At 33.1% G+C, this 22,836-nt stretch overlaps 2 protein-coding genes, 2 long non-coding RNA genes and 2 pseudogenes across 37 annotated transcripts in view; 5 read left to right on the top strand and 1 right to left on the bottom strand.

Moving 5' to 3' along the window:
• Positions 1-2,480: 2,480 nt before the first annotated feature.
• Positions 2,481-4,272, top strand: LOC147944006 (cytochrome P450 94C1 pseudogene; annotated as a pseudogene). Its single transcript, XR_015557130.1, has one exon. The product of XR_015557130.1 is annotated as a cytochrome P450 94C1 pseudogene (transcript).
• Positions 4,273-9,549: 5,277 nt separating this feature from the next.
• Positions 9,550-12,053, top strand: LOC104786956 (uncharacterized). 21 transcript variants are annotated; one of them, XR_015557175.1, is made up of 8 exons: positions 9,693-10,411; positions 10,602-10,654; positions 10,744-10,783; positions 11,011-11,119; positions 11,270-11,320; positions 11,412-11,476; positions 11,589-11,674; positions 11,761-12,053. It is a non-coding gene; the product is annotated as an uncharacterized LOC104786956 (long non-coding RNA). The 21 variants fall into 21 exon arrangements; XR_015557177.1 differs by having other exon boundaries at positions 10,022-10,411; positions 11,011-11,175; XR_015557169.1 differs by having other exon boundaries at positions 10,022-10,411; positions 10,744-10,811.
• A 971-nt stretch (positions 12,054-13,024) lies between these two features.
• Positions 13,025-14,195, top strand: LOC147944005 (F-box protein At3g61340 pseudogene; annotated as a pseudogene).
• A 552-nt stretch (positions 14,196-14,747) lies between these two features.
• On the bottom strand, positions 14,748-16,603 carry LOC147944004 (uncharacterized). Of its 8 annotated transcripts, none has more exons than XR_015557124.1 (6): positions 16,363-16,564; positions 16,029-16,097; positions 15,700-15,908; positions 15,374-15,610; positions 15,189-15,256; positions 14,748-14,965 (listed from the first exon to the last, which is right to left on the bottom strand). It is a non-coding gene; the product is annotated as an uncharacterized LOC147944004 (long non-coding RNA). The 8 variants fall into 8 exon arrangements; XR_015557125.1 differs by having other exon boundaries at positions 15,374-15,469; positions 16,363-16,541; XR_015557126.1 differs by having other exon boundaries at positions 15,374-15,457; positions 16,363-16,527.
• Positions 16,604-16,900: 297 nt separating this feature from the next.
• Positions 16,901-21,686, top strand: LOC147944003 (26S proteasome regulatory subunit RPN13). 6 transcript variants are annotated; one of them, XM_087450286.1, is made up of 14 exons: positions 16,901-17,178; positions 17,489-17,549; positions 17,922-18,014; positions 18,215-18,274; positions 18,523-18,561; positions 18,642-18,716; positions 18,826-18,892; positions 19,495-19,576; positions 20,028-20,149; positions 20,238-20,258; positions 20,477-20,571; positions 21,080-21,157; positions 21,232-21,286; positions 21,383-21,686. In XM_087450286.1, the coding sequence occupies exons 1-14, from the start codon at positions 17,033-17,035 to the stop codon at positions 21,463-21,465; spliced, it is 1,077 nt and encodes a 358-aa protein (XP_087306412.1). In that variant the 5' UTR covers positions 16,901-17,032; the 3' UTR covers positions 21,466-21,686. The 6 variants fall into 6 exon arrangements, 5 of the variants coding, with proteins under 5 accessions (XP_087306412.1, XP_087306416.1, XP_087306413.1 ...); XM_087450290.1 differs by having other exon boundaries at positions 18,215-18,405; positions 18,479-18,561; XM_087450288.1 differs by having other exon boundaries at positions 17,040-17,178; positions 17,493-17,549.
• Positions 21,687-22,085: 399 nt separating this feature from the next.
• LOC147944002 (uncharacterized) overlaps positions 22,086-22,836 on the top strand; it is a 988-nt gene continuing 237 nt past the window's right edge. Inside the window, exons 1-3 of the mRNA XM_087512426.1 lie at positions 22,086-22,430; positions 22,619-22,703; positions 22,808-22,832. Coding sequence (XP_087368552.1) covers positions 22,124-22,430; positions 22,619-22,703; positions 22,808-22,832 — 417 coding nt within the window. The 5' untranslated portion in view covers positions 22,086-22,123. The remainder of the gene's footprint in view (positions 22,431-22,618; positions 22,704-22,807; positions 22,833-22,836) is intronic.

The following is a 22,836-nucleotide window of genomic DNA, read 5'->3' as shown; positions in this document are numbered from 1 at the left end:
GAACCGTCCTTCGGTTTTTGATGTTTTTAAATAAATAAAAAAAAGCCCAATATCGAAGAATCGTTCCTTCAAATGGGACGATCTTTGCTGTGTCCTTCGTTACACGTGGCAGCATCTGTGTGGTTGGTGTTGTTTGGGTTTTTAATTTTTTTTTTTTTTTGGGTTTTTAATTTTATGGATTGAATAAAATGTTTTTAATATTTAATGTTTTAATTGTATGTTTTGTTTTTATTTCAAGTTTTTGTAACTTTGTAATTTTCTTATGTTTTTAATGTTAATGTTATATGTTTTATTTTAATTAAAACTTTAATATGTTTTTACTTATTAATTTAAATAATTATTTTTTAATTAAAAATATTGTTATTTTATTCAGGGGACCAACTGTGAGGGACACCAATGTTCATACCAAACTTAAGAAACTCTGAAAATAATCTTATTATATTTGAGGGACCAAAATGTGTCCTACACCAATGCTCATGCTCTTATAGAGCAACATTTGCTTCAACCCTACTATATATTTTACTATAAAATATAGAAAATGATAGGATTGCTCTCTATATAGAGCAACTCTATTGTCACCTCTATTTTTTTACACTAACTCTATTTTAGAGTTGAGAATAGAGTAATACATTGGAATAAAACAATGTTCTATTTTTTAGTTACTCTATTTTTTCTAGAAATATACATTGAAGATGGTCTAACAAACTCAAAAGCCAACAAAACTACTGAAAGTTTACATTGTAATTTTAAACATTAAAAACTAAAATAAAATATAGTCACATCAAATAAAAAAGTTAAGATAAATGTTATGTTTTCTATTTTTTCTCGATTAATACAGTAGAAGATTTATTACATTACCATATTTACAACAAATTACTAACTTATCCATGTTACAGACCGATCAATCTTGAAATCTCCATTTTTAGTTAAGTTGGTTGTTATGGGTAGCGATTTGTTGATGTTGTTTATTAATTAAGTGCTTTTTTTTAATATAAACTCTTCTATCATTTGATTAAGAAAGACAACAATATAATAAAGAGTTTTGCTCTATATCATTTTCTAGTTTTTACATAATATCAAAGTAAACGTTCCTCGTAGATCTAAGTTAATGCTTCCACATTAAAATTTTCGTGACCAAACAACAAAACTGATTCTAATTAGAATTAAGAAAAAAAAACAAATAAAAATCCAAAGCAAAACCTGTTGAAATTTAGTGGTTGTTCTAACCCGACATTGTTCTTGATATCTATCTTGGTGGCATGAACCGACCAATTTTAAAGTCTGGTTCTCCTTGGCGACGACTCTTTTCTTTATACCATGACGTTATCCATCTTTGTGAACTGATATATAGATGGTTTAAAGGTATCTTAAAAACAATTTCCAATGGTTTTTCCTATTTTTTTATAATAAAGAAACTCTATAATTGAATTGAATTTTACTCCAATCTATTTCTATTATCACCTTTAAAATAAAAATATAACAATTTATATTTTAGAGATGATAATAGATGTGAGTTTAAGCAAATTTGACTCTAAAATAGAGATTACTATGTTTTTTATAGAAAAAAATATAGAGATCTGCATTTGTCTCCAATCTCCAGTTTTACCCTAGCTTTTAATTTTCTGTTTACACAAAGACTCAATTTTGTAAATATTCTTTTTTGAATTAAAAATTTTACTTTTAAAAATTTATATTTATTCTTAATAATAGTAAACGTATATTTTATACCTTTAATTTGGTTGATAAAAAAACCTGTAATAAGGTTTTAAAACTATATTTAAAATATTTAAAAAATGGCTAAATAGTAAACTAATTTTTGCATGCCCCAATAAAAATCTAAATGTATAAAATGACCATGTATATTTTATTAGATTATGTAATGATTTTGGACTTTTCCCACGAAAAAACACAACAATGACTCAGTGAGTACCACTATTTTCCAAAATAAAATGCCTTTTTATAAAGTAGCACCATATTTTACTCTGCGTAACCATGTTTATAGTAATATTTCTTTTTTTTTAAAAACAGCACCTAAATGTAGTAAATTATAGTCATTTACTTAATCAACTCTCACAAAATTATAGCCATGTATGATGTAGCAATATTACCCAACAAAATAATGCAATACATATAATCTATGATTGACAAAGTCTTATGTCATATCATATGCAAAACAACTAAAGAATCTTTTTGTCGACGTAAAATAAGGTACTTCATGTCGACAACATAAACAAAGGTTGTGTAAACCTGTTGGCTGCAAAATAACGAATCTTAAAACATCAAAAAATATCGTAATCACTGATTACTTCAATTTTTTTTTTTTTTTTTGAGTATTCTACGCTGGTCCTAGAAATGTTTTTTGAAACTAAAATAAAATAAATAAAAAACGCACATTTACAAATGAAAGAACAGAACACATGTCTGCCCACAATAAAATGATTTAAAAAAAAAAAAAAGAATCTTCTATTTAATCGACTCAAACGTTTTCTCGTATAACACACAAACTCATCTCTCTCTCTCTCCTCTTTCCCTCTCTCTCACCTTCTCTTCAACAATGTTACTAATCATATCTTTCATCATCGTCTCAATCATCTTCTTCGTAACATTCTCACTCTTCCACATACTCTTCCTTCAAAAGCTACGTTACTGCAACTGCGAGATCTGTCATGCTTACCTCACTTCAAGCTGGAGAAAAGACTTCGTCAACCTCAGCGACTGGTACACTCACCTCCTCCGGCGATCTCCGACGTCTACGATCAAAGTCCACGTTCTCAACAGCGTGGTCACGGCGAATCCATCGAACGTCGAACATATCCTCAAAACCCATTTCCACAACTACCCGAAAGGCAAACAGTTCTCCGTTATACTCGGTGATCTCTTAGGCCGTGGAATCTTCAACTCCGATGGCGACACGTGGCGGTTCCAGAGGAAACTCGCGAGTTTGGAACTCGGGAGTGTTTCCGTGAGAGTGTTCGCTCATGAGATTGTTAGGAACGAGATCGAGACACGTCTTGTTCCGATCCTGACATCGTTCTCGGACAGTCTCGGTTCGGTTCTGGATCTGCAAGATGTGTTTAGAAGATTCTCCTTTGATACGATTAGTAAACTGTCGTTTGGGTTTGACCCGGATTGTCTCCGGTTACCTCTACCGACATCGGAATTCGCCGTGGCTTTCGATACGGCGTCGACATTATCGGCGAAACGAGCTTTAGCTCCGTTTCCTCTGTTATGGAAACTCAAAAGGTTCTTTAGGATTGGTTCTGAGAAAAAGCTTAAAGAATCGATCGATGTGATAAACCGGTTAGCTGGTGATTTGATCAAGCAAAGGAGATTAACCGGTTTAGTTGGTAACAACGATTTGATATCTAGATTCATGGCGGTTGTGGCGGAGGATGATGATGAGTATCTCCGAGACATCGTCGTGAGTTTTCTATTGGCTGGGAGGGATACGGTAGCTTCCGGTTTAACCGGATTTTTCTGGTTATTGACACGTCATCCGAAAGTAGAAAACCGGATCCGGGAAGAGTTAGACAGGGTCATGGGGACCGGTTTTGGCTCGGTCACTGCCGGTTATGATGAAATGAGAGATATGAATTATTTGCATGCGACGCTATACGAGAGCATGAGATTGTATCCGCCGGTTCAATTCGACTCCAAATTCGCTTTGAACGATGACGTTTTGTCTGATGGTACGTTTGTGAAACGAGGGACTAGAGTGACGTACCATGCTTACGCAATGGGTCGGATGGGTCGGATCTGGGGACCGGATTACGAAGAGTTTAAACCAGAGAGGTGGTTGGATAACCAAGGTAAATTCCGTCCCGAAAATCCGGTTAAGTACCCGGTTTTTCAGGCCGGAGCTAGGGTTTGTGTGGGGAAAGAAATGGCCATCATGGAGATGAAATCCATAGCGGTGGCGATCATTAGGAGGTTCGAAACACGGGTCGCTGGTCCCGAGTCCACCGATATGCTACGGTTTGCGCCTGGTCTAACCGCGATGGTTAACGGTGGATTACCTGTTATGATCCAAGAAAGGACTTAGGTTCATAAAGTCAATATATGTATAATAATACCACTTTATAAAAAACATAGATATATATATATATATATATATTAAAAATATATATATATATATATATATATATAGAGTCTGTTTATAAACTGACCAATTATTGTTAACATGTAAACACAAATGTTGACAACATCTATGTGTATCATTATCTCTTATTTAATTTAGCAAGAAAAGCCAAGTGGGTCTAAAATTTCTTCGAATCTCAATTGTATAATGCTTGAATTTAATATGATTACGGAAGTGACCAAAAATGACGTTCAGATTTATGTACATTTTATATTGTTATAGTATTTGACACGACGGTTTGTGCTAAGATTGCTTGATTCACACGAATGTGTGTATGTGTAAACGAATGTAGTGATCACTGATTACTATTGCGGATTAGAGAATCTGGATTTTTATTGGATGATTACGTCGATAAGAATTTTTTACTGTAACCATTTTGAAAAAAAAAGATTCATGTATATTGTGTAATCTTGTGTCTCTTTTCATCTTGTGTAATGTAGAGATTGTAAAATGATTATTTGATTTGATATTTTCGGTTAACACTTACTAAAACAATACAATTACACAATACATTTCTTTTTATTAGACATTTGTTCGGTTAAATAATGTCAACGAATCACTTATGTTATGTGTATATTATATTAAACGAATCATTTAAATACTCTTCTGTTCAGCTTATTTGTTAGTCTTTTGAGAAGGTTTTTTTTAATCTTCTATAAATCTGATCTTACGATAACTGTCTTGATCATCCAATATAAATTGGAATTAGTTTGTCGACTAGCTGCCACAAACGATAAAGAAAGTAAGTGGGATTATTCAAAGACATCATAAGATACAACATATCTTTCATTTTATATACTATATACAGTTTGGGACATGTTTTCTTATTCAACCTTTTTCTCATTGAGAAAGGGATCTGACTCATATTACTAAAAACATTTTCTTTATTAAGACCTTTTTTCTCATCTTGATTCAGTTTTTTGTTTTCTCTTTTTAGAAAGACATAATCTACTTTTTGTCACTGGAAATATGAAGAGTTTTATTTTTTTTACCTTGACTTGAATTTTTCTTTCTTTTTAGAAAGACACAACACAGTCTATCTTCTCTTGCAATGTAACAAATAAGCTACAAAATAGACTATGTAGATGATTATTCCTTTTTAGGTCAGAGACCCATTTTTCTCTTTTTTTTTAGGTCCGACATCAATTTCCACATATTTGTTTTCTATTTGTAGATGATTATTCTTTCAATGGCTGGACTCACACAAAAGAAAGTCTCACAACAATATTAATTAAAAGACAAATGTATGGTAAAATGTTAATTTAAAACAGACTGTAGTATTAATTTTTTGTTTATGGTTTTTTAAAAATAAAGTAATTGTGAGTTGCCAACAACAATAATGTAATATTAAGAAGAAAAACTACAATAAAAATTATTCAGATTATAAACATGACTTTTTAAAACCATAATTAAACTACAAGATACAATAAAATTAAAAATTAATTTGGATGTTGATTTATATAAAATATTTGAGCCTCCCTTACAAAAATTAATGGATCTAATTAAATCATTTAAAAAATAAAAGATGATTTCGTCAAATATAAGAAAAAAAAAATTTTGTATTACATAACGTAAACAAAATTTGAATTACTACTATTTCCTTGCTTATGAACATTTTATAAATAATCAGTTTAAAGGTTTTGATATATGAAATATATATTTGATATATATAAAATATATATATATATAAACATATATATATAATTCAGAATCCACATATTATAATTATAATAAAATATTGGGGCATTCTCAAAAATGCCCCTTTTTCTATATCTCTTTTTAAAAATACTCCTTCATGTTGACTATTTTTAAAACTACTCCTCTTTATATACAAAATGACTAAATTACCCTTTTTGAGTGACAGCAAGAATGTACAGTCATCAAAATCGAAAATATTTTCCCGCCAAAAAAATTTCCCGCCAAAATCGAAAATTTTTCCCGAAAAAATTATTTTTTCCCGCCAAAAAAAAAATTTTCCCGTCAAAATCGAAAAATTTTCCCGCCAAAAATATTGAAATTTATACCTTTTAAAAACCTTGTAAATGCTTTTAAAAAACTTTTAAAAGCGTTTACAAGGTTTTTTAAAAACCTTGTAAACGCTTTTAAAAAGCTTGTAAATGCTTTAAAAGGTTTTTAAACACCTTGTAAACACTTTTAAAAACTTTTTAAAAGCATTTAAAAGGTGTTTAAAAACCTTTTAAAAATTTTATAAAAACTTTTACAAGGTTTTTAAAAACATTGTAAAAGAGTTTAGAAGGTGTTTAAAAACCTTTTAAAAATCCTTTTAAAAACCATTTGAAAACCTTTTAAAAACCTTTTAAAAACCTTTTAAAAATCTTGTAAAAGCGTTTACAAGTTGTTTAAAAAACCTTTTAAAACTTTTTAAAAAATCTTGTAAAAGCCTTTACAAGGTGTTTATAAGGCTTTTATAAGGTAGAAACCTTATAAAACCTTTTAAAAACCTTGTAAATTTTTTTTGGCGGGAAAAATTTTGGCGGGAAAATTTTTTTGAAAATTTTTTTATCAAAAGTTTTTTGGCAAAAAAATTTTTGGCGGGAAATTTTTTTTGAAAATTTTTTGGCGGGAAAATATGTCGGAAATTTTTTGGCGGGAAAATTTTGTTTTTCTTTTTATTGAATAAAATAATTTTCATCTAAGGGTAAAATGGTCATTAAAAATTAAAAGAGGGCATAAATAAAAATGGCCAGAAAAGAGGATATTTTTGAAAAGGGGTATATCAAAAAGGGCATTTTTAACAAATTCTCTAAAATATTACACTTATAAATTGACTACTAGTACTAAGTTTTGGTCATGTAAATTACTTCCAAATCACGATTAAACACACACATATACATATATAGGTATATATATATATATATATATATATGTTGAAGTTGTTTTGGTGCCCATAGTATGATTAGATAGTTTTAAGATGAGGTGGTATCTAATGAAATATTTTATAACGTGAAACATATAATAATATTACATCTTTTTTTAATAAAAGGGAAGTACATGACTTATTTTTGGTAGACCATATAATAGTTATATAGGTCATTAGTTGGTTATAGAATTGACATATTAATAATTTAAGTATAACATTTGATAATATTTTGATATTTACGGGTCTACTTTGATTACTGTTAGATCTTATATCGCTTATTTATTCAATTATTCATAATTAATTATTAATAATAACAATAGCAATGAATCCACTTTAAACCTAATCGGAAATAATAATAGCATTTGAAGGAATAAAAGATGATATACACAAATGAAACAAAATACTTTAACTCGAGAAATCTTCCAAGTTCGGTAACCCTAAACATAAAAACTGTGATTTTTATTAAACTAAACAATATTTCGATCTTACCTAACAATATATATCCTACTTCTATATATTGTTTAAGGAAATTTAACAAATTTAAATATCTCCCGACTTAAATAGGATTAACTCTAGAGACCCCTTTGACGGTCAAAAAAATTCAAAATTAAAAATACCACTTACACATAGTCTACACAACTTTTTATAATAGATATATGAGTCCAGTCAGTACATAATTTTTTTTAGGCTATATAATAGATATATGAGTCATTAATTGGTTATAAAATTAAAACATCAATCATTTTAGTTGTATTTAAGTGTATCATTTGTATAATTTACCTTTGCGGGTTTGCTTGATAATCGGGATTCGAGATCGAGATTTATAGGGTTCGCTTGATAATCAAGATTTATAGGGTTCGCTTGGTAATCAAGATTTTTTTTTTTTCAAACATTGGGTCACAACTGGTCGGCCTATTAGCCAAATTCCTACATTCGTAGGAGCCGGGACTCCATCCCGGGTGTGATAGTGCCTTCTACAAATGGACTTACCTCCTGCCACTGCACTAAGGTCACTTCACTGGTAATCAAAATTTATAGGGTTTACATTTTGCCATTTTAATAAATATCATATCTAAAAGTTATTATTTGTAATATCACAATTTAAAGTTATATGTACTTCTTTCCTCATAAACAAATGCATATCTTAATTACATATTCTATTATTATTCACCAATTAAAATGTAGTTAGTTTTATAATAAAATAAGATAAACTTATAATTCGGTTTAAATGTAAAATATCAAGGTTATATGATGATATTGTTTAATGCTAAAAATATATCAAATAAAAATATTTAAATTTGTCGTATAAAATAAAATTTAACCCGTGCTATAGTACGGGTACTAATCTAGTTGTGTACTAATGAGCTAGTAAGCGTACAACTTTTTATCTAGTATTTTCTTAGTTGTCTTTTGTTTTTTTGGTAAGTTTCTTAGTTGTCTTTTGTTGTTGTTGGTAAAGAGTATTTTCAAGTTGTTTTCTTAGTTGCTCTCTACTCTCTTTGCTTTATTTATATTTTCTTAATAATAATATGCCTACATCATGACGTAATTAAACGTGGTCCAAATACTTATGCAGCCTCCCACACATTGATTTACAGTTACATACTTGAAGAGCTACGTCAAATTTTAACGTTGAAAAACAAAAATAAGAATTAACGTTTTTTTTTAAGAAAGTTATTTTTGTAGTTTATTTAGATAATGAAACGAAGAGAAAAAAAAACCTTTGCGGCGCGTGGGTTTTATTTATTTAGAAAATGAATATGATTGGGAAATTGAAAAGAGACACGTTGAAAATGTGAAGTGTGTGGTGGATGTAGAGGTGGAATCAATTTGGGTAAGTGGTCCTTATTGTTAAGGCATCCTTCTGTAATTTAAGCCAATTGAGAAAGACAGCTAACTAATTAACAATCTTACAATTTTCCACATAAGTGGTCCTTATTTTTTTCTATAATCTACTTATAAGTTATGCCGATCACGATTCATGAGAATGTGATATATGACCGAGTAACAATAAAAACATCAGATATCTTTTGCCGGTATATATGTATGTATTTGATGCTGATCACATGATTTCACCAATCGCACCGAGAGGTTTACAGTTATATGTCGACAACTTTGTTCAATCTGATGTGTAAAAGAATGTGAAAAAAGTAGATTTGACATGTCGACTGTTTTATGCAAAACGGCGAACCGCGCAAATTAATATAGGATCAGTACAAGTGTACGATTTGTTTGGATCCATACACTAAATGAGTTTTCATAGTATATAGTACCTAATTATCAGAAGTAGTGGATCCATATATTTTAAACTAATATATATATATATATATATTAATCTAATATATCATTTTATTTTATTTTGCAATAAAACCAGCTATCATGAACTTGATTTTTGGTATTAGATGCATAATTAAGAGTGGAGATTATTTTGTTAAATCAGGGTATTGGCTTAATTGTCAGGTAAATGAAAAGGAGGTGTTGCAAGATGCGTTTTTAGCAAAGTCGGATTAAGTCGATTGGAATGAAAGTTGATGCTCTTTGTCGTGTCTATGGTATAGAAGGAGAAACTATAAACCATGTTCTTTCCAGTTGAAAGGTAAGTATGAGCCCTTTCAAACTTTCCATCTCCTAGAGATGGTATTATAAACTTCTCAATTTTTGACAATATGCATCATATGAAATGTTGGGGCGTGTCTTGGTCTTAGAAGAAACAGGTTATTGGTGGTGCTTGAATTTTGTGACATGAGAATGATATTTTCTTTGCACATAGTCGTAGAGTACGTATTTAGTAACACCTGACAGCCTTAACGAAACACAACTGCATTTCTTTGTTGAGGGTGGTGGGGATCGGAGTATGTGTAGTATTAACTATTAAGACCTTGTTTATAGGGGGTTCATAGAGAAGATCTTAGTCTTTTGGTGAAAAAAAATAAATCAGAAATGAAGAAAAATGGTAAGATCTCCCCTTATATAAGAGACTGAATCTTGGTCTAAGGAGCGATACGTGTCGCTATTCTATTGGTCGAACAAATAAAACAAAAAATAAAAAAAAAACATTTCCTGCTTGATTTTTTTTCTTTTTTCCTTTCTCTCTCTCTCGGTTGCGATTGAATCAACGAAACCATTGATGAATTTGGAATCAGAAGCTTGAAGGTTGGCTCAATCATTTGAATCAATTGGAATCAGAAAGGGAAGTTTCTTTTTTATTCTCTCTTTCTCTGTTTTGAAATTGGAATTGAATCTGATATCAATCTTTGTTTTTGGGGGCGGGTTTGAATTTTATGTGAAACAGAGTGAAGATGGACGTAGATGTTCCAGTATCCGTAGCGTATAATTTCTACTTGGATCGTGAATCTTTTCCTTAATGGATGCCTTTTATTTCATCCGTAGAGGTAAAAATTTCGATCTTGAGATTTCAGAAGAGGTTCTTGCTTGCTTTTTAGATTATAACTTGGTTTAGTGTTGTTGTTCTCTGTTGTTCTCTGTTGTTAGGTGTTATAACTTGGCTTAGTGTTGTTGTTCTCTGTTCTCTGTTTGTGTGTTAAACTGTTGGCTTTTTGTTTTTGTTGTTGCTTGTTGCAGCCTACTCCTAATCAAAAGATTCATTGGAGATCTCTTGAAGGTCTTCCTAATAAGTAATCAAAGAGACCAGTAATATTCAACTGTTTTTCTTCTTATCTTCTCTCTTATCTAATTGAGCCTAACATTTGAATTTAATTTGCAGAGAGACACCCAACAGATAACAAAGATTACAAATTGCAGAGGTTCTTGCTTGCTTTTTAATTTGCAGAGGTTCTTCTTATCTTCTCGCTTAAGTATTTTTAGAAGATAAGAAGAACCCTTTTTAAGTATTATATTCGATCTTGAGATTTCAGAAGAGGTTCTTGCTTGCTTTTTAGATTATAACTTGGTTTAGTGTTGTTGTTCTCTGTTGTTAGGTGTTATAATGAGTTTAAAATTGTTGTTGTTCTCTGTTGTTCTCTGTTGTTAGGTGTTATAACTTGAGGATTTTAAAATTGATTCGCACAAGGACGCCAAAGAAAAGCATCTTTACAAACTGATCTTTTACATGAGTTTATCGTATGAAGCATCTTTCAAGTGTGAGTATATAAACACTAAAACACATCATCCTGTCTCTACATTTTGTGTCATATCAGTAAGTAAACTACAAAAATTCTAAGAGTACGTGAGTAATAATCTAAAAAGAGTAATGTCATCTCTGTTTCTGACATTTTGGAGTATTCTTACAGGTTTTTTTGCTCTCTCCTTCCTTCCTTCCTTCCTCTGACTACAAGATCCTGGTTCTTTAAATGATATAAAAATTTTCTGGATCATATATAGTTTCCTGATAAGGTTCTTGATTAATGAGGGACTAGACTTCTTTTGTTATAGTTACTTTGGTCATTAGGAGGGGAATGCTGGGATACTAGACCAATCTGCTATGCATTAAGTGAATTGTCAGTCCAATGTTCAACTAGTTTGTTGCATATTTTATTAAATTGATGGTTTAAACTCCTGCAATTAATGAGTCTAAAGATTTGAGACATTGAAATGCTTTTTTTGATACAGGCGAAAAACATGAACCGCTGAGCTGGGATTTGAGAGTATATATTGCTTTAGACGTAGCACGCGGTCTAGAGTATCTTCACGATGGGGTAAGCTACTTGCTAAAACCATCCACCATTTGAATGCATCTCTTAGAAATTACAACTTCAAAACTCATTTACTATTATTTTGGCAGAGGAGAGATCCCCGAGACTATGGAAATGGAATGCGGTGATCTCTACTTCATACGCTACAAGATTGTTAAAGGAGCAATCATATCTGGCCAAATTGACTTGATCTGAGCTCAGTCATGGATTTTTCACTCAAATCTCTTTCCATAGCCATAAGTGAAAGATAGTGCTACCATTGTTCATTATGTCATGAACCTGATTTACTTGAGTTGTATAGTGGATTACATCACAATTCGTCTCTAAAAGTAACAATGTTTTGATAGGTCGAAATGTTAAAAGAGATCTTTTTGAGGTTTCACTCTATTGCAGTGTAAGATGAACCAATTTCTTCAAGTTCTTTGTACCTTGAAATAACTTGTATGCTAACATTGCTGTATATTTGGGCAAAATTTGGAGCAAATCAGTATTATGTTTTTATTATATTTTTATTATAAATCATTCTCTCTATTTATGAATTGGTAATTTGTATTATGTTTTTATTATTGTTTTGTATGTTTGAAAATTAAAAAATGGAATATTTTCTAATTTTATAAAATCTTAAATGTTTACACATTTATACCACTTCTATTCTATTTAAAATTTTTAAATTTTTAAAATCAATATTTTCAAAAATAAGAGACCCAAAATAAAAACCTACCAATAAATGAGAAAATTTTATCTAAGAGATCGTGGGTTCTTATATTTCAAACAGTACACAATTAATTCATAAAAAATTTAAGAACCCCCCTTACTCCAACCCACCCATAAACATGCTCTAAGGTCTAGAGATTTCTAAGAAATTGACACATGACAGTTCAAAACCTCAATATATGTGGCATGCTATTCTTTATAATATCTTTTCTCATACTTCTCTATTCTTTTTCCAAGTTTAAATCCATCGATTCTTTTATAAATTTGATGAATTGAAAATTTTAAAGTTTTTTTTGGATTTACTTTACTTTTGAAGTTTAATATGTAACTAAAAACCAAACCGAGTTTTATTGAATCGAACTAAACCAAGTTGAACTAAATCAAACCGAACACAATCCTAATAAAATTGTGAGTAGCATAGTTGAGTTGGGTTATAATTTTTCTAAAACCAAAATACACTAAACACAAAAATAAACCGACATGCCCACTCCTGATTCTATAAAGTTTAAAGTGACTGATTTGGTTCGTCCTTGAGATTTACCAAAGGGAAAATAAAAGAAACGAGACTTTAGGGTTTAAGCAAAAAGAGACTTGAGTCTCCACCACACGGCGCAAGACAGGAGCTTTTGTTGTTCGGATATGGAACACATCCCATTCGATCTCGTTATCGAGATACTCTTGAAACTGCCGGCAAAGTCTATAGCGAGATTTAGCTGCGTATCGAAGCTATGGGGTTCCACATTCCGCACTCCAGATTTCACTGAATCCTTCTTCACCATATCTTCTTCGTCTCACCCGAAGCTTTTGATCACTTGTAAATTAGACCAGAAAACGTTCTTCTTCTCATCGCCACAGCCTCAAAACCTGTCGTGTCCTACTACTATAACCGCCAATTTTCATTCGAGCTTCCCAATGAATTGTCCCTCGGACAATTGTCGTCCTGTTCGGGGCTTCGTATACGGTAATACTCAATGGATTCTTGATGCAACGGATGGTCCTGTGCAATTGATATGTAACCCTAGCACAGGACAGTTCTTAACCTTACCTAAAGTGAAAAAGGGTTTTTGTGTAGAGAAAAGCTGTTTAGGGTATGATCCAATTGACAAACAACTCAAAGTATTGTGCATGGCTTACCGGCCCCTCTTCCCATCATATTCTAACATTAGGAACTGGGAAAAGTTTGTCATGGAGAATGATCAAATGTGATATACCACATTATGGTGCTGGTGTTGGTCCTAGTGATTACGGTCATGTATATGATGGGATATGCATCAATGGTGTGTTGTACTATTTAGCTGTTCTCTCTGAGTGCTTTTTAAGGTTCCGTGACATAGTTTGCTTTGATGTTAGATCTGAGAAGTTCTCTTATATCGAGAGAGATCAAGACATGGAAGGAAAGCTTGAATCAACTGATGGTGAACTTGTTGAATCAGTTCTGGTCAACTGCAAGGGTAAATTAGCTATGCTTCAGCGCAACTATTCTAGTAAAGATTTATATACCGGTATCAAAATGTGGGTTCTAGAAGACGCCGAGAAGCATCAATGGTCGAGGCATACCTACGTTTTGCCTTCTCCTTGGTTGTATTCATTTGCATGGACTAAGATACGCATTGCTGGAATGACTAGCAGGGGTGAAATTGTGTTCTCGCCCCTCTATAATTACGATGGTTTCTTCATTGTCTTGTACAATCCTAAAAGGAACACTATCGCTAGAGTTGAAATCCAAGGAATGGAAGCTTACAAGAAGGGTGAAGCTTACGTCTTTTTAGACCATGGAGAGGATCTGAATCTTATGGCAAGTATTAATTAAGGACCCTGGGCTCTAACACACTTGTATGGTGTTCATATATATATATATCTAACTAATTAGGCAAGTATATCTAGCACACTTGCTTAATTTACAGCATATATATCTAACTTATGGCAAGTATTAAGGACCCTAGGCTCTAGCTAGCACATTTGTATGGTGTTCATATATATATTCTTATTGGTTCAATACAAATTTTTTAAGCATGCTGTAAATTAATCAAATGAGAAAGACAGCTAGCTAACTAATTAAACAATCTCACAATTTCCACTTTTTCACTACAAAATATACGGCTTCTTACGTCACTTTTTTCAATATCTCACGTCGGTAATAAACCGACTTAAATATATACACGTCGGTTACGAAAGCGACGTAACTTTCATTGACGTAAAATTTTTTTACGTCGGATTTAAAATCGTCGTTATGTTTAGCGACGAAAATTTAGCGTCAGTTGTTGAAATAGTAACGTCAGTTAACATCCGACACTATCCAATCATTGATTATACACTGTTATTTATTATATTTGTATCAAATAAACATAAAATTCAATTTAAATTAAACTTTGAAACAGCAACTGATTCATATAAAATTTAAATGTAGTTTGTACATTAAAACATCAATATCATGGCTGTAAAAAAAAAAAAAAATCATGGAAATACAAAATACATAACATAATTAAAACTGGAGCCTTGCTATTTGTCTGAATTCTGAAGCTTAAAAACAGCAACACGGTGTGCAGCTCTTCCAAATTCAAACCAGAGCTCTTGTAAGATCTGAAATCAATCATAAAAACAGTCTTATAAATCATGAGCAGCTTAAGAATCAAACCAAATCCAAAATGCAATTCTGATTTCATGAGCACTTTAAGAAGTAATGATAACTTGCTCTATCATACTATTTATTGCTTTAAATGAAAACATATAGATAAAAGGACAATACTAATATATATCTCATGAAATAAACATATGCCTAAAGATTACAGAACACTTGTTGTACCTTTTTACGGAGAAGGTTGGCTTCATAGAAGTTTCACGCAGATGCAGAGACCAACGAAAATCACCATGCTACAATGTTGAACAATTCAACAACGACCATAGAAAATATAAGATCATCCCATCTCCAACACCTATATCAACCAATTTCTAGCTCAGTTCTTCATGCTAATACCATACTATATGTACCTTGGAAAACGCCACGCTTAGCCTCCCAAAGTGCATGACATATGTGTCCTGTGAGTTCATCAAACAAAAAGAACACAATATTCCCTGCCAAGCAGACTGAGGCTTCGTAAGTATGTGAATGATCTCACAAGAGTTCTCAATCAAATGCAGTTCATCAAAAAAAAAATCATAAGAGAACATTAAATACAGAAAGCTTTGAAAAACAAATAAGTTCCTGAACCAGATCACATCAGCATCCTGGAGACCATAAAGGGAAGACAATGAATCACTCAATATACAAACCAATAAGTTGTGGCTTTAAGTTACCAAGAGTGTAAGAAACATACCGTGAAAACAAAGCTTTAACCTTTTCAAGAACAATCCGAAGAAAAATGATTCTTCTGCATATCATTTTCAAATAAGAACGAGTCATGAAATTAGCCTCGCCACCAGAGAAATCAACACCTTTTGTTTCAAGTCTGAAACAATGCTTATGCATTTCAACGTGAATACTCTTTAGCATCCAAAGAAATTATCACCAGCGTTAGTTGCAGCTCTACACAACACATCAAAAGCTTTCTTGATCATTTACCAATTCTAAAACTCTCAAAGACGAGATCGATTACAGATCCTGAAGCTGCCCAAGCTTCATTCAAAGTTATCAAAATCATTGTACCATCTTTAGTTGCAGCACTAGTAGTGCACTACGCATCACATCTTCTAGCTTAGGTTCCTCAATTTACTCCTAAGTAATTAAACCAAAAAATCAGAATACATAACACAATAACGTCACGAAGAACACTTCGTAAGATCCAGAAATCAAACTCAAATGCGACTACTAGCACCATAAACAAGAACACGATTTCAGAATGTGGAGCTATTCCCAAGCACGAAACACACAAAGAGCACGATTCCAGAATCTTTTACGGAATCGTCGCCGAATTGATTCTAATTTCATCGACGAACCAAATCAAATCCCTAAATCTAACACCAAATTATATAACACTCACCGGAGACGAAGAAGAATCGCTGAAAGAGGGAAAAATGCGAGAGAGCATAGACAAGAGCCATAAACGATGTTGAGAAGACCAGTGGAGGATGAAGGGAACAAGATGACGAAAGAACGGCTTGGGCCTCCGAGTACATTGCTGGAGACGGGGGATTATAATGAATATACTACGGCGGAGGAGAGTTAGAAATTTATAACATTCCTCTTTTTACATTCATTAAAAATAATAAATTTAAAGTCGGTTTATCAAATGACGCCAAATCCCGTCTTATTAAAAAAGTTAAAGTCGGTTTAACGAGTGACGTTAATAAACCGACGTCTTCCATCCTATTTCTTGTAGTGAATTTGATTCAATATATCTAATCTACTACTTGTATATAACTAAGTTATGCCGATCACGATACATGTGATATGACCGAGTAACAATAAAACCTTAAGATATCTTTTGCCTGTGTTTATGTATTGAAGCTGGTCACATGATTTTACCAATCGCACCGAGAGGTCACAATTATATGTCTACGTACAACTTTGTGTCCTTCATACAAAAGAAAGAAGACAAAAATAACCGAATAAAAGCTGGAACAAATCCATCCACTCTCATTATTAATCTAGAGAGATACTTGGGCTAGATTGATACTTGCTGGGCCTATAAGACGTCCATTAAGTGAAAAATGAAAAGAATTTCTTCTCCTTTCTTCTATGAAGAAATCAAGAAAACAGAAAAGACACGACTGACACGAGAGAAAAACACGAAGAGGATCGTTCTTCTTCTTTCATTCTTCTCCCCCAAATCCCTTCTTCTTCTGCTGCTGCTACGGTAATCTTCATTCAACCTTGACGAGAGATTAGATTTGGTACCCTAGGGTTTTGATTTCGCTTAGATTTCGATTTATCCTCCTCCTCCTCCTTCTTTAACCTAGTTCCAGATTATAGTTTTTGTAAATAACTCTCGATTACTGGCCAAGATTTGGTTTTCTTTTTCTCTCAGATTCTGGGTTTTGAGTCTAATTGCTTCGCTATATTTAGCATACATATGGGTGGTTTTTGTTCATTGTGATTTCTTCGATTTACTAAATATTTTTGACTTTGGTTCTTATTTACTTTTGTTGCTTTTGGCGTTCGACTAGAAAGAAAGAGTTGGTGATTATGACTTCAATTGATGAAGCGTTTCTTCCCATGATGCAGCAGGTAACTTGAAAATTTTCTTCTCCTTAGTGATTGACTTCTTTCATAACTCACTTACTTTTATGTAGTACTAGTGTTGTCTTTGAAGTCAATCTGATTTAGTGAATGACTGACTTCTTCAGGTCCTTCTCTGCTACAAAGTGTTGTATTTGGTTGCCAAACCATCAACACTTACTAACGATATATTCAACATTAACAACAAACAAAAGTTCATCATCATATCATATATTACCACATTGATTTTCCACTTTAGTTCAAGAGAGATAGAGACGAAATGTCTTAAGAGTGATCAGTTTTCATATTATTGATTTGTATACACTTAACTCCGTTCTTATACTAAGGTTCTTCAACTTACATTGAGACTAATTTTGGCAGGAGATCATGCTTGAGTTTCGTGCTGGGAAAATGTCTTTGCAGGGAACTAGAGTTGTTCCTGATTCACGAAAAGGACTTGTCCGCATTGTTAGAGTAATGTCTGACACTTTTTTTTATTTTATTTTCCACAATGTAGTTATCACATATGAATTGTTGTTCCATTGAACGTTTGGGCTGTATCAGCTTTTCTGATGGTGCTATTATTGAAATGAAAGCATATATGAATCTAGTTTTTGTTGTTACATTACTCGTTCTCTGTAAAAATTTAACCCGGGTTTTGTTTTCTCTTTTAGGGTGATGAGGGACTGGTTCATTTCATGTGGCTTGATCGAAACCTTAATACAGTAGAAGACGTATCCTCTGCACTTTTCTTTTGAGATATAGAATCGGATTAAAGGTTCTCCAAGTATTATTAAGTCTTTGCCGAGTCAGTTAATTTGTATCTTGGGGACAATCAAATTTCTTAGCTCAATCCATCTGGAAGGTTGTTTCTTTTCGCTTTGACATGCATGAATATAAAAAAATCCAGGGATTTATTTATTAATTGTTGCTACCAGATGTCCCAATTACGAAGTTTTTCCCTTGACAATACCATTTATAGGATCAAATTGTTTTCCCAGATGAAGCTCTATTTGAAAAGGTATGCCTGTTGAGTTGAGGCTGCTAGCTTGTGCATTATTAATATCAGACTGTGACCACAGCGTACTTGTTTCTGTTTAGGTTAATCAATCATCAGACAGGGTGTATATTCTGAAGTTCAACAGTGATGACCGCAAGTTATTCTTTTGGATGCAGGTCACTTGTTTGTCTTTTTTAAAGATGTGTGTGTATCTTTGTTCACCTAATCACTTTCATCTTTGATCTTATTTGTTTCTCAGAACTCTTTTTCTAACTTATTTTGCAGGAGCCAAGAGCTGAAGGTGATGCAGAGCTGTGCTCTTCGGTCAATCAATACCTCAATCAACCAATAGGCATGTAACATTCTTACCCTTGTTACAAACCGTCTATGATATGCTTGTATCCTTGTACCAGTGTCTTTCTTGCCATTTAACCTTTCAACTTGCATGATTAGCGAACTAACTTTCTTATCCTTAAATACATATTCGTTCATACTATCATGCATATTATTCTGGCATTTTATGTGTCAACACGGATTCTATAAAAATGTCATGGCACTATACTAAGGAGCTTCCTTTCCAACGAGCATCAACCACAATTCACTTTCATCAATTCATGTGAAGTTTTTAGTAAATACGAAATATCAGCTTTGCAATAATAAGTTCAATCCTTGCTTGTCATTGTTGGATTGTGTAATAAGAAAAGTTTGAAGTGAGGAGCTTAAATGTGTATTATTTTTTAGCACTACAAAACTTTTCCTATCCCAGATGGACGCCAAAAATTGTAGCTATCTTTACTTATACTGTAATTAAGATTCTGCATTAATTCACATATGAGCGTGTAAATGTTATTTTCTCATCACTTTTTTTTTTGTATTACACATGCCCTTGATAGGGACAATGCTTAGTCATTTTGCATAGGAGGAATCAATCTAATAAATTTTCTTTTGAACCAGAGTTTCAAGATGAAGACGAACTTGCAGCTGCTGTCACGGATGAACTTCTGGAAGACATGGCAGAAGATAATACCTCATCTAGGTACCAATTATATCAAGATAGTAATGTGTCTTTTAGCTTTTCAAAGTATATAACTGGCTTACCATTTTATCTTCAGAAGTGGGTTTGATTGCTGTGTTGTCAGTGTCATGAAAACAGATATTGCTATGTGCTATTTTTCTTTATGTTCCTTCTGTGAAATGCTTTGGTGACTTACATCCTACTGTGCACATTAAAGTTTCTCTAGACATGGCTACCCAGTGGTAAATAGGTGCATGCTAAAATCTATCAGCTTCTCTATGTTGATGAGATTCTGGAACATAGTCATATAAAGAATGACCTACAAGTTCTTTTTCATAATCGTGTGAAGATTTTCAACAGATATGCTTGAATTTGAGTTTGAATACCATGTGAAAAGACGCAATTAATTGCTGCAAATGGTATTGTCTTATATGAATGCTATGGCTTATATGAATTTATTCATCTTGAATAGAGCTGGAAACTTGGTTGTACCAAATTTGTCTACAGAGGTGAGTGACGTGACATCTTCGGCTGGACCAGTTAAGCTGGCAGACCTGCAAAGAATTCTGAACAACCTCTCTGCTGGCCCTGTAGGTACAGTTCTCTATCCTTAGGTTCTCCTGTCAGTAGGCTTTTCTGGTTTCCCTCTTATACTCATTCAGGTATGGTCGGTATTGTGTAGGTATTGCTGGAGATGAAGAAGGTAAATACTTTCAATATAGATATATTTTTTAAGTATTATGATGTCGAGCGAGTACAACATCTATTTGTGCTGAAGTCTGTATGGATTGGAAATGGGAGTGCCCAGCTTTTCTATATGTGATTAGTAATCTGTCCGCAGCTGTTATTCTTCTTTCTTTCTTTCTTTCTGCCATTGTCCATTCTTGACCTCATTGTCCACTCATATTAAATCATTCATAGGTTTAGCATTAGGCGACATCTTGAAGCCGGAGTTGATTATGCCATTGCTTGAGATGTTGCCGGTACAAGAACGACTGTCTTCACATTTACCTGAGGTTTATCTTGAGCTTCACTGTTTTCTGTATTCTATGAAGATGAATCCTACATGCAATATTCTTCTTGTTAGTTCCGTCTTTTGAAAATGTTAGAGGAAAGACCAAGTCAAGTTGTGTATTTAGGGTAAATAGCACAGAAGGTCATTGAGTTATGAAATGGTTTAGGGGTAGGATTACAAAGGGTTGTTGCAGGGGGTTATACCTAAAATTTATTTACGTCTATGAATTGTATATTGTTTGACACTGGGAACTCAACCAGTAAATTCCTATATTCAATCCATAGGTTGGACTTGATCAACAAGAAAAGTCACTTATTCTTGACCAATAACCAAACCGAGACCCTAGACAGATTCAGAATGAATCTAACTTACTTTTAACTTTTAACTTGTTAGCTCTCTAGCTAACAGGCTCAACTACTGTTTGTGGAGCTGACAACACAGCTACACTAAAGCCGCGTAGGCTACTTACATGGTTATGTACTATAGACTAACACAAAAGCCAATGACAGGGACACTGTAGGGCAGAAGATATTCTGGAGTTGTTGCAGAGCCCTCCTTTTCGTCAACAAATAGATGCATTTACCTATGTAAGCCCATCTGTGACAATGTTGTTTCCATTCATGGCTTTATATTCTAATTCAACCCTTAATATCTATTTTAGGTACTTCGCACAGGACAAATAGATTTGACTCAGTTTGGTATAGACCCAAGTAAATGTGAGTCAGATTCTTATAATAGACTTTCCGAAGGCATCATCATCAGTATTGTTGTTTCACTTTTCTAAAGCAGTTTTTTTTTCAACTCTCTTGCAGTCAAGTTCACAGTTGTCTCATTCCTTGAAGCACTTGAGGATTCGGTTTCAACGCAATCAAAGGATGCAATGGATGAGACTTAAAACTCTTTTTCATATTTCTCATGAGTTTGGTTCAAACTTTGACATTTCAAATGAGGAAAAAAGATCTTCGTTGGTTGATGATAGATTAAAAGATTTATGTAGTGGTTCTTGAAATTGTAAGTGTTGGGATTTTAACTTTTTGCCACAAAGGTTTCTGTCGTTCGTTTTATGATTTACGTATTTTAACTAGGCGCTGGTTCAATAAAAGTGTGTGTTCGAAATTTTATTCTATTAATATAGGTAGGCATGAGGTTCTATTATCACAACCCACATTTCCATGCCAAATTTTAAAACCAAGATGTTAAAATTAATGCAGGTGGTTTAGGAAGTAATGAACTGATACAGGTAGCTTACGAGACAATAGCAACTCTGCAAACTAAACAAACAACCTAACCCAATTTTAAAAAGGAAAGAAAACCAACGATAATTATGCTTTCAAATGTCATATTGCTGCCACTATAAAATTGGAATTGAACACAAATAATAGTAAAAAGAAAAATGAAAAGTCAAACGTACAGAAAACCAAATGCATAAAAATGTGCCAAATAGATTTGGGCCTGAAAGCCCCAGAAGCCACATCTGTGTAATGCTAAGGCCCATAAATCTCATTTTTCTTCTTCCTCCGCAGATAGAGAGAGAGAGACACACACACAAGGCTATGCCGACGACCTTAAATTCCGTCATCGCCACGAACCTAGCTCCGAAAGTTTCATCGAATTGGCTTAACCGGGATGTTTATAGCCGTCGGATTAGCTTTAGCTCCGTGAACTGCTCTTTGGAAACGACGGAAGATGAACGGTGGGTGAAGCTGAAGAGCGGGAACGATTCACTGGAGATATGCAGAGTTGTCAACGGAATGTGGCAGACGAGTGGAGGATGGGGTAAGATCGATCGAAACGACGCCGTTGATGCGATGCTTCGATACGCCGATGCTGGTCTCTCCACCTTCGACATGGCCGACATTTGTAAGTAGCTTTGACTTAAGAGTACAGTTTACTAAAATTAGCTTAGAAATTAACAAAACTGGAAATAATAAGATTACTGAATTTTGATGATTAGCTAATGTGTGGTGCTGTGTTTTACTCACAGAAGGTTTAGTGTGGGAGATTAGTGAAATGGAGTTTGTGCTTAATTGGTTTCTCTTATGTTTTAGATGGTCCTTCTGAAGATCTTTACGGCGTTTTTATCAATAGAGTTCGTCGAGAACGTCCACCAGAGTACTTGGAAAAGATTAAAGGGTAAGTTACAAAGTTCAAAACTCAATTCCAAGCAAGTTGATCAGACTTTGTAAAAGAGAACTGGCTAAGTGATTTGATTAGGGTATTTTTTCATATGGATGCAGTTTGACAAAATGGGTACCTCCTCCAGTGA

This window comes from Camelina sativa, chromosome 5, assembly GCF_030686135.1.
Source record: "Camelina sativa cultivar CO46 ecotype springtype chromosome 5, ASM3068613v1".
In the NCBI taxonomy this organism is placed as follows: domain Eukaryota; kingdom Viridiplantae; phylum Streptophyta; class Magnoliopsida; order Brassicales; family Brassicaceae; genus Camelina; species Camelina sativa.
Note: the sequence above shows the minus strand (reverse complement) of the source record. Positions and strands in the feature narration are given on the sequence as shown.

Bases quoted from the DNA above. Each gene is read 5' to 3' on its own strand.
- LOC147944003 (XM_087450286.1), top strand. From the start codon at position 17,033: ATGAAAAGAATTTCTTCTCCTTTCTTCTATGAAGAAATCAAGAAAACA. The intron at 18,717-18,825 runs GTCACTTGTTTG...CTTATTTTGCAG, and splicing joins AGTTATTCTTTTGGATGCAG to GAGCCAAGAGCTGAAGGTGA. The intron at 20,150-20,237 runs GTACAGTTCTCT...GGTATTGTGTAG, and splicing joins CCTCTCTGCTGGCCCTGTAG to GTATTGCTGGAGATGAAGAA.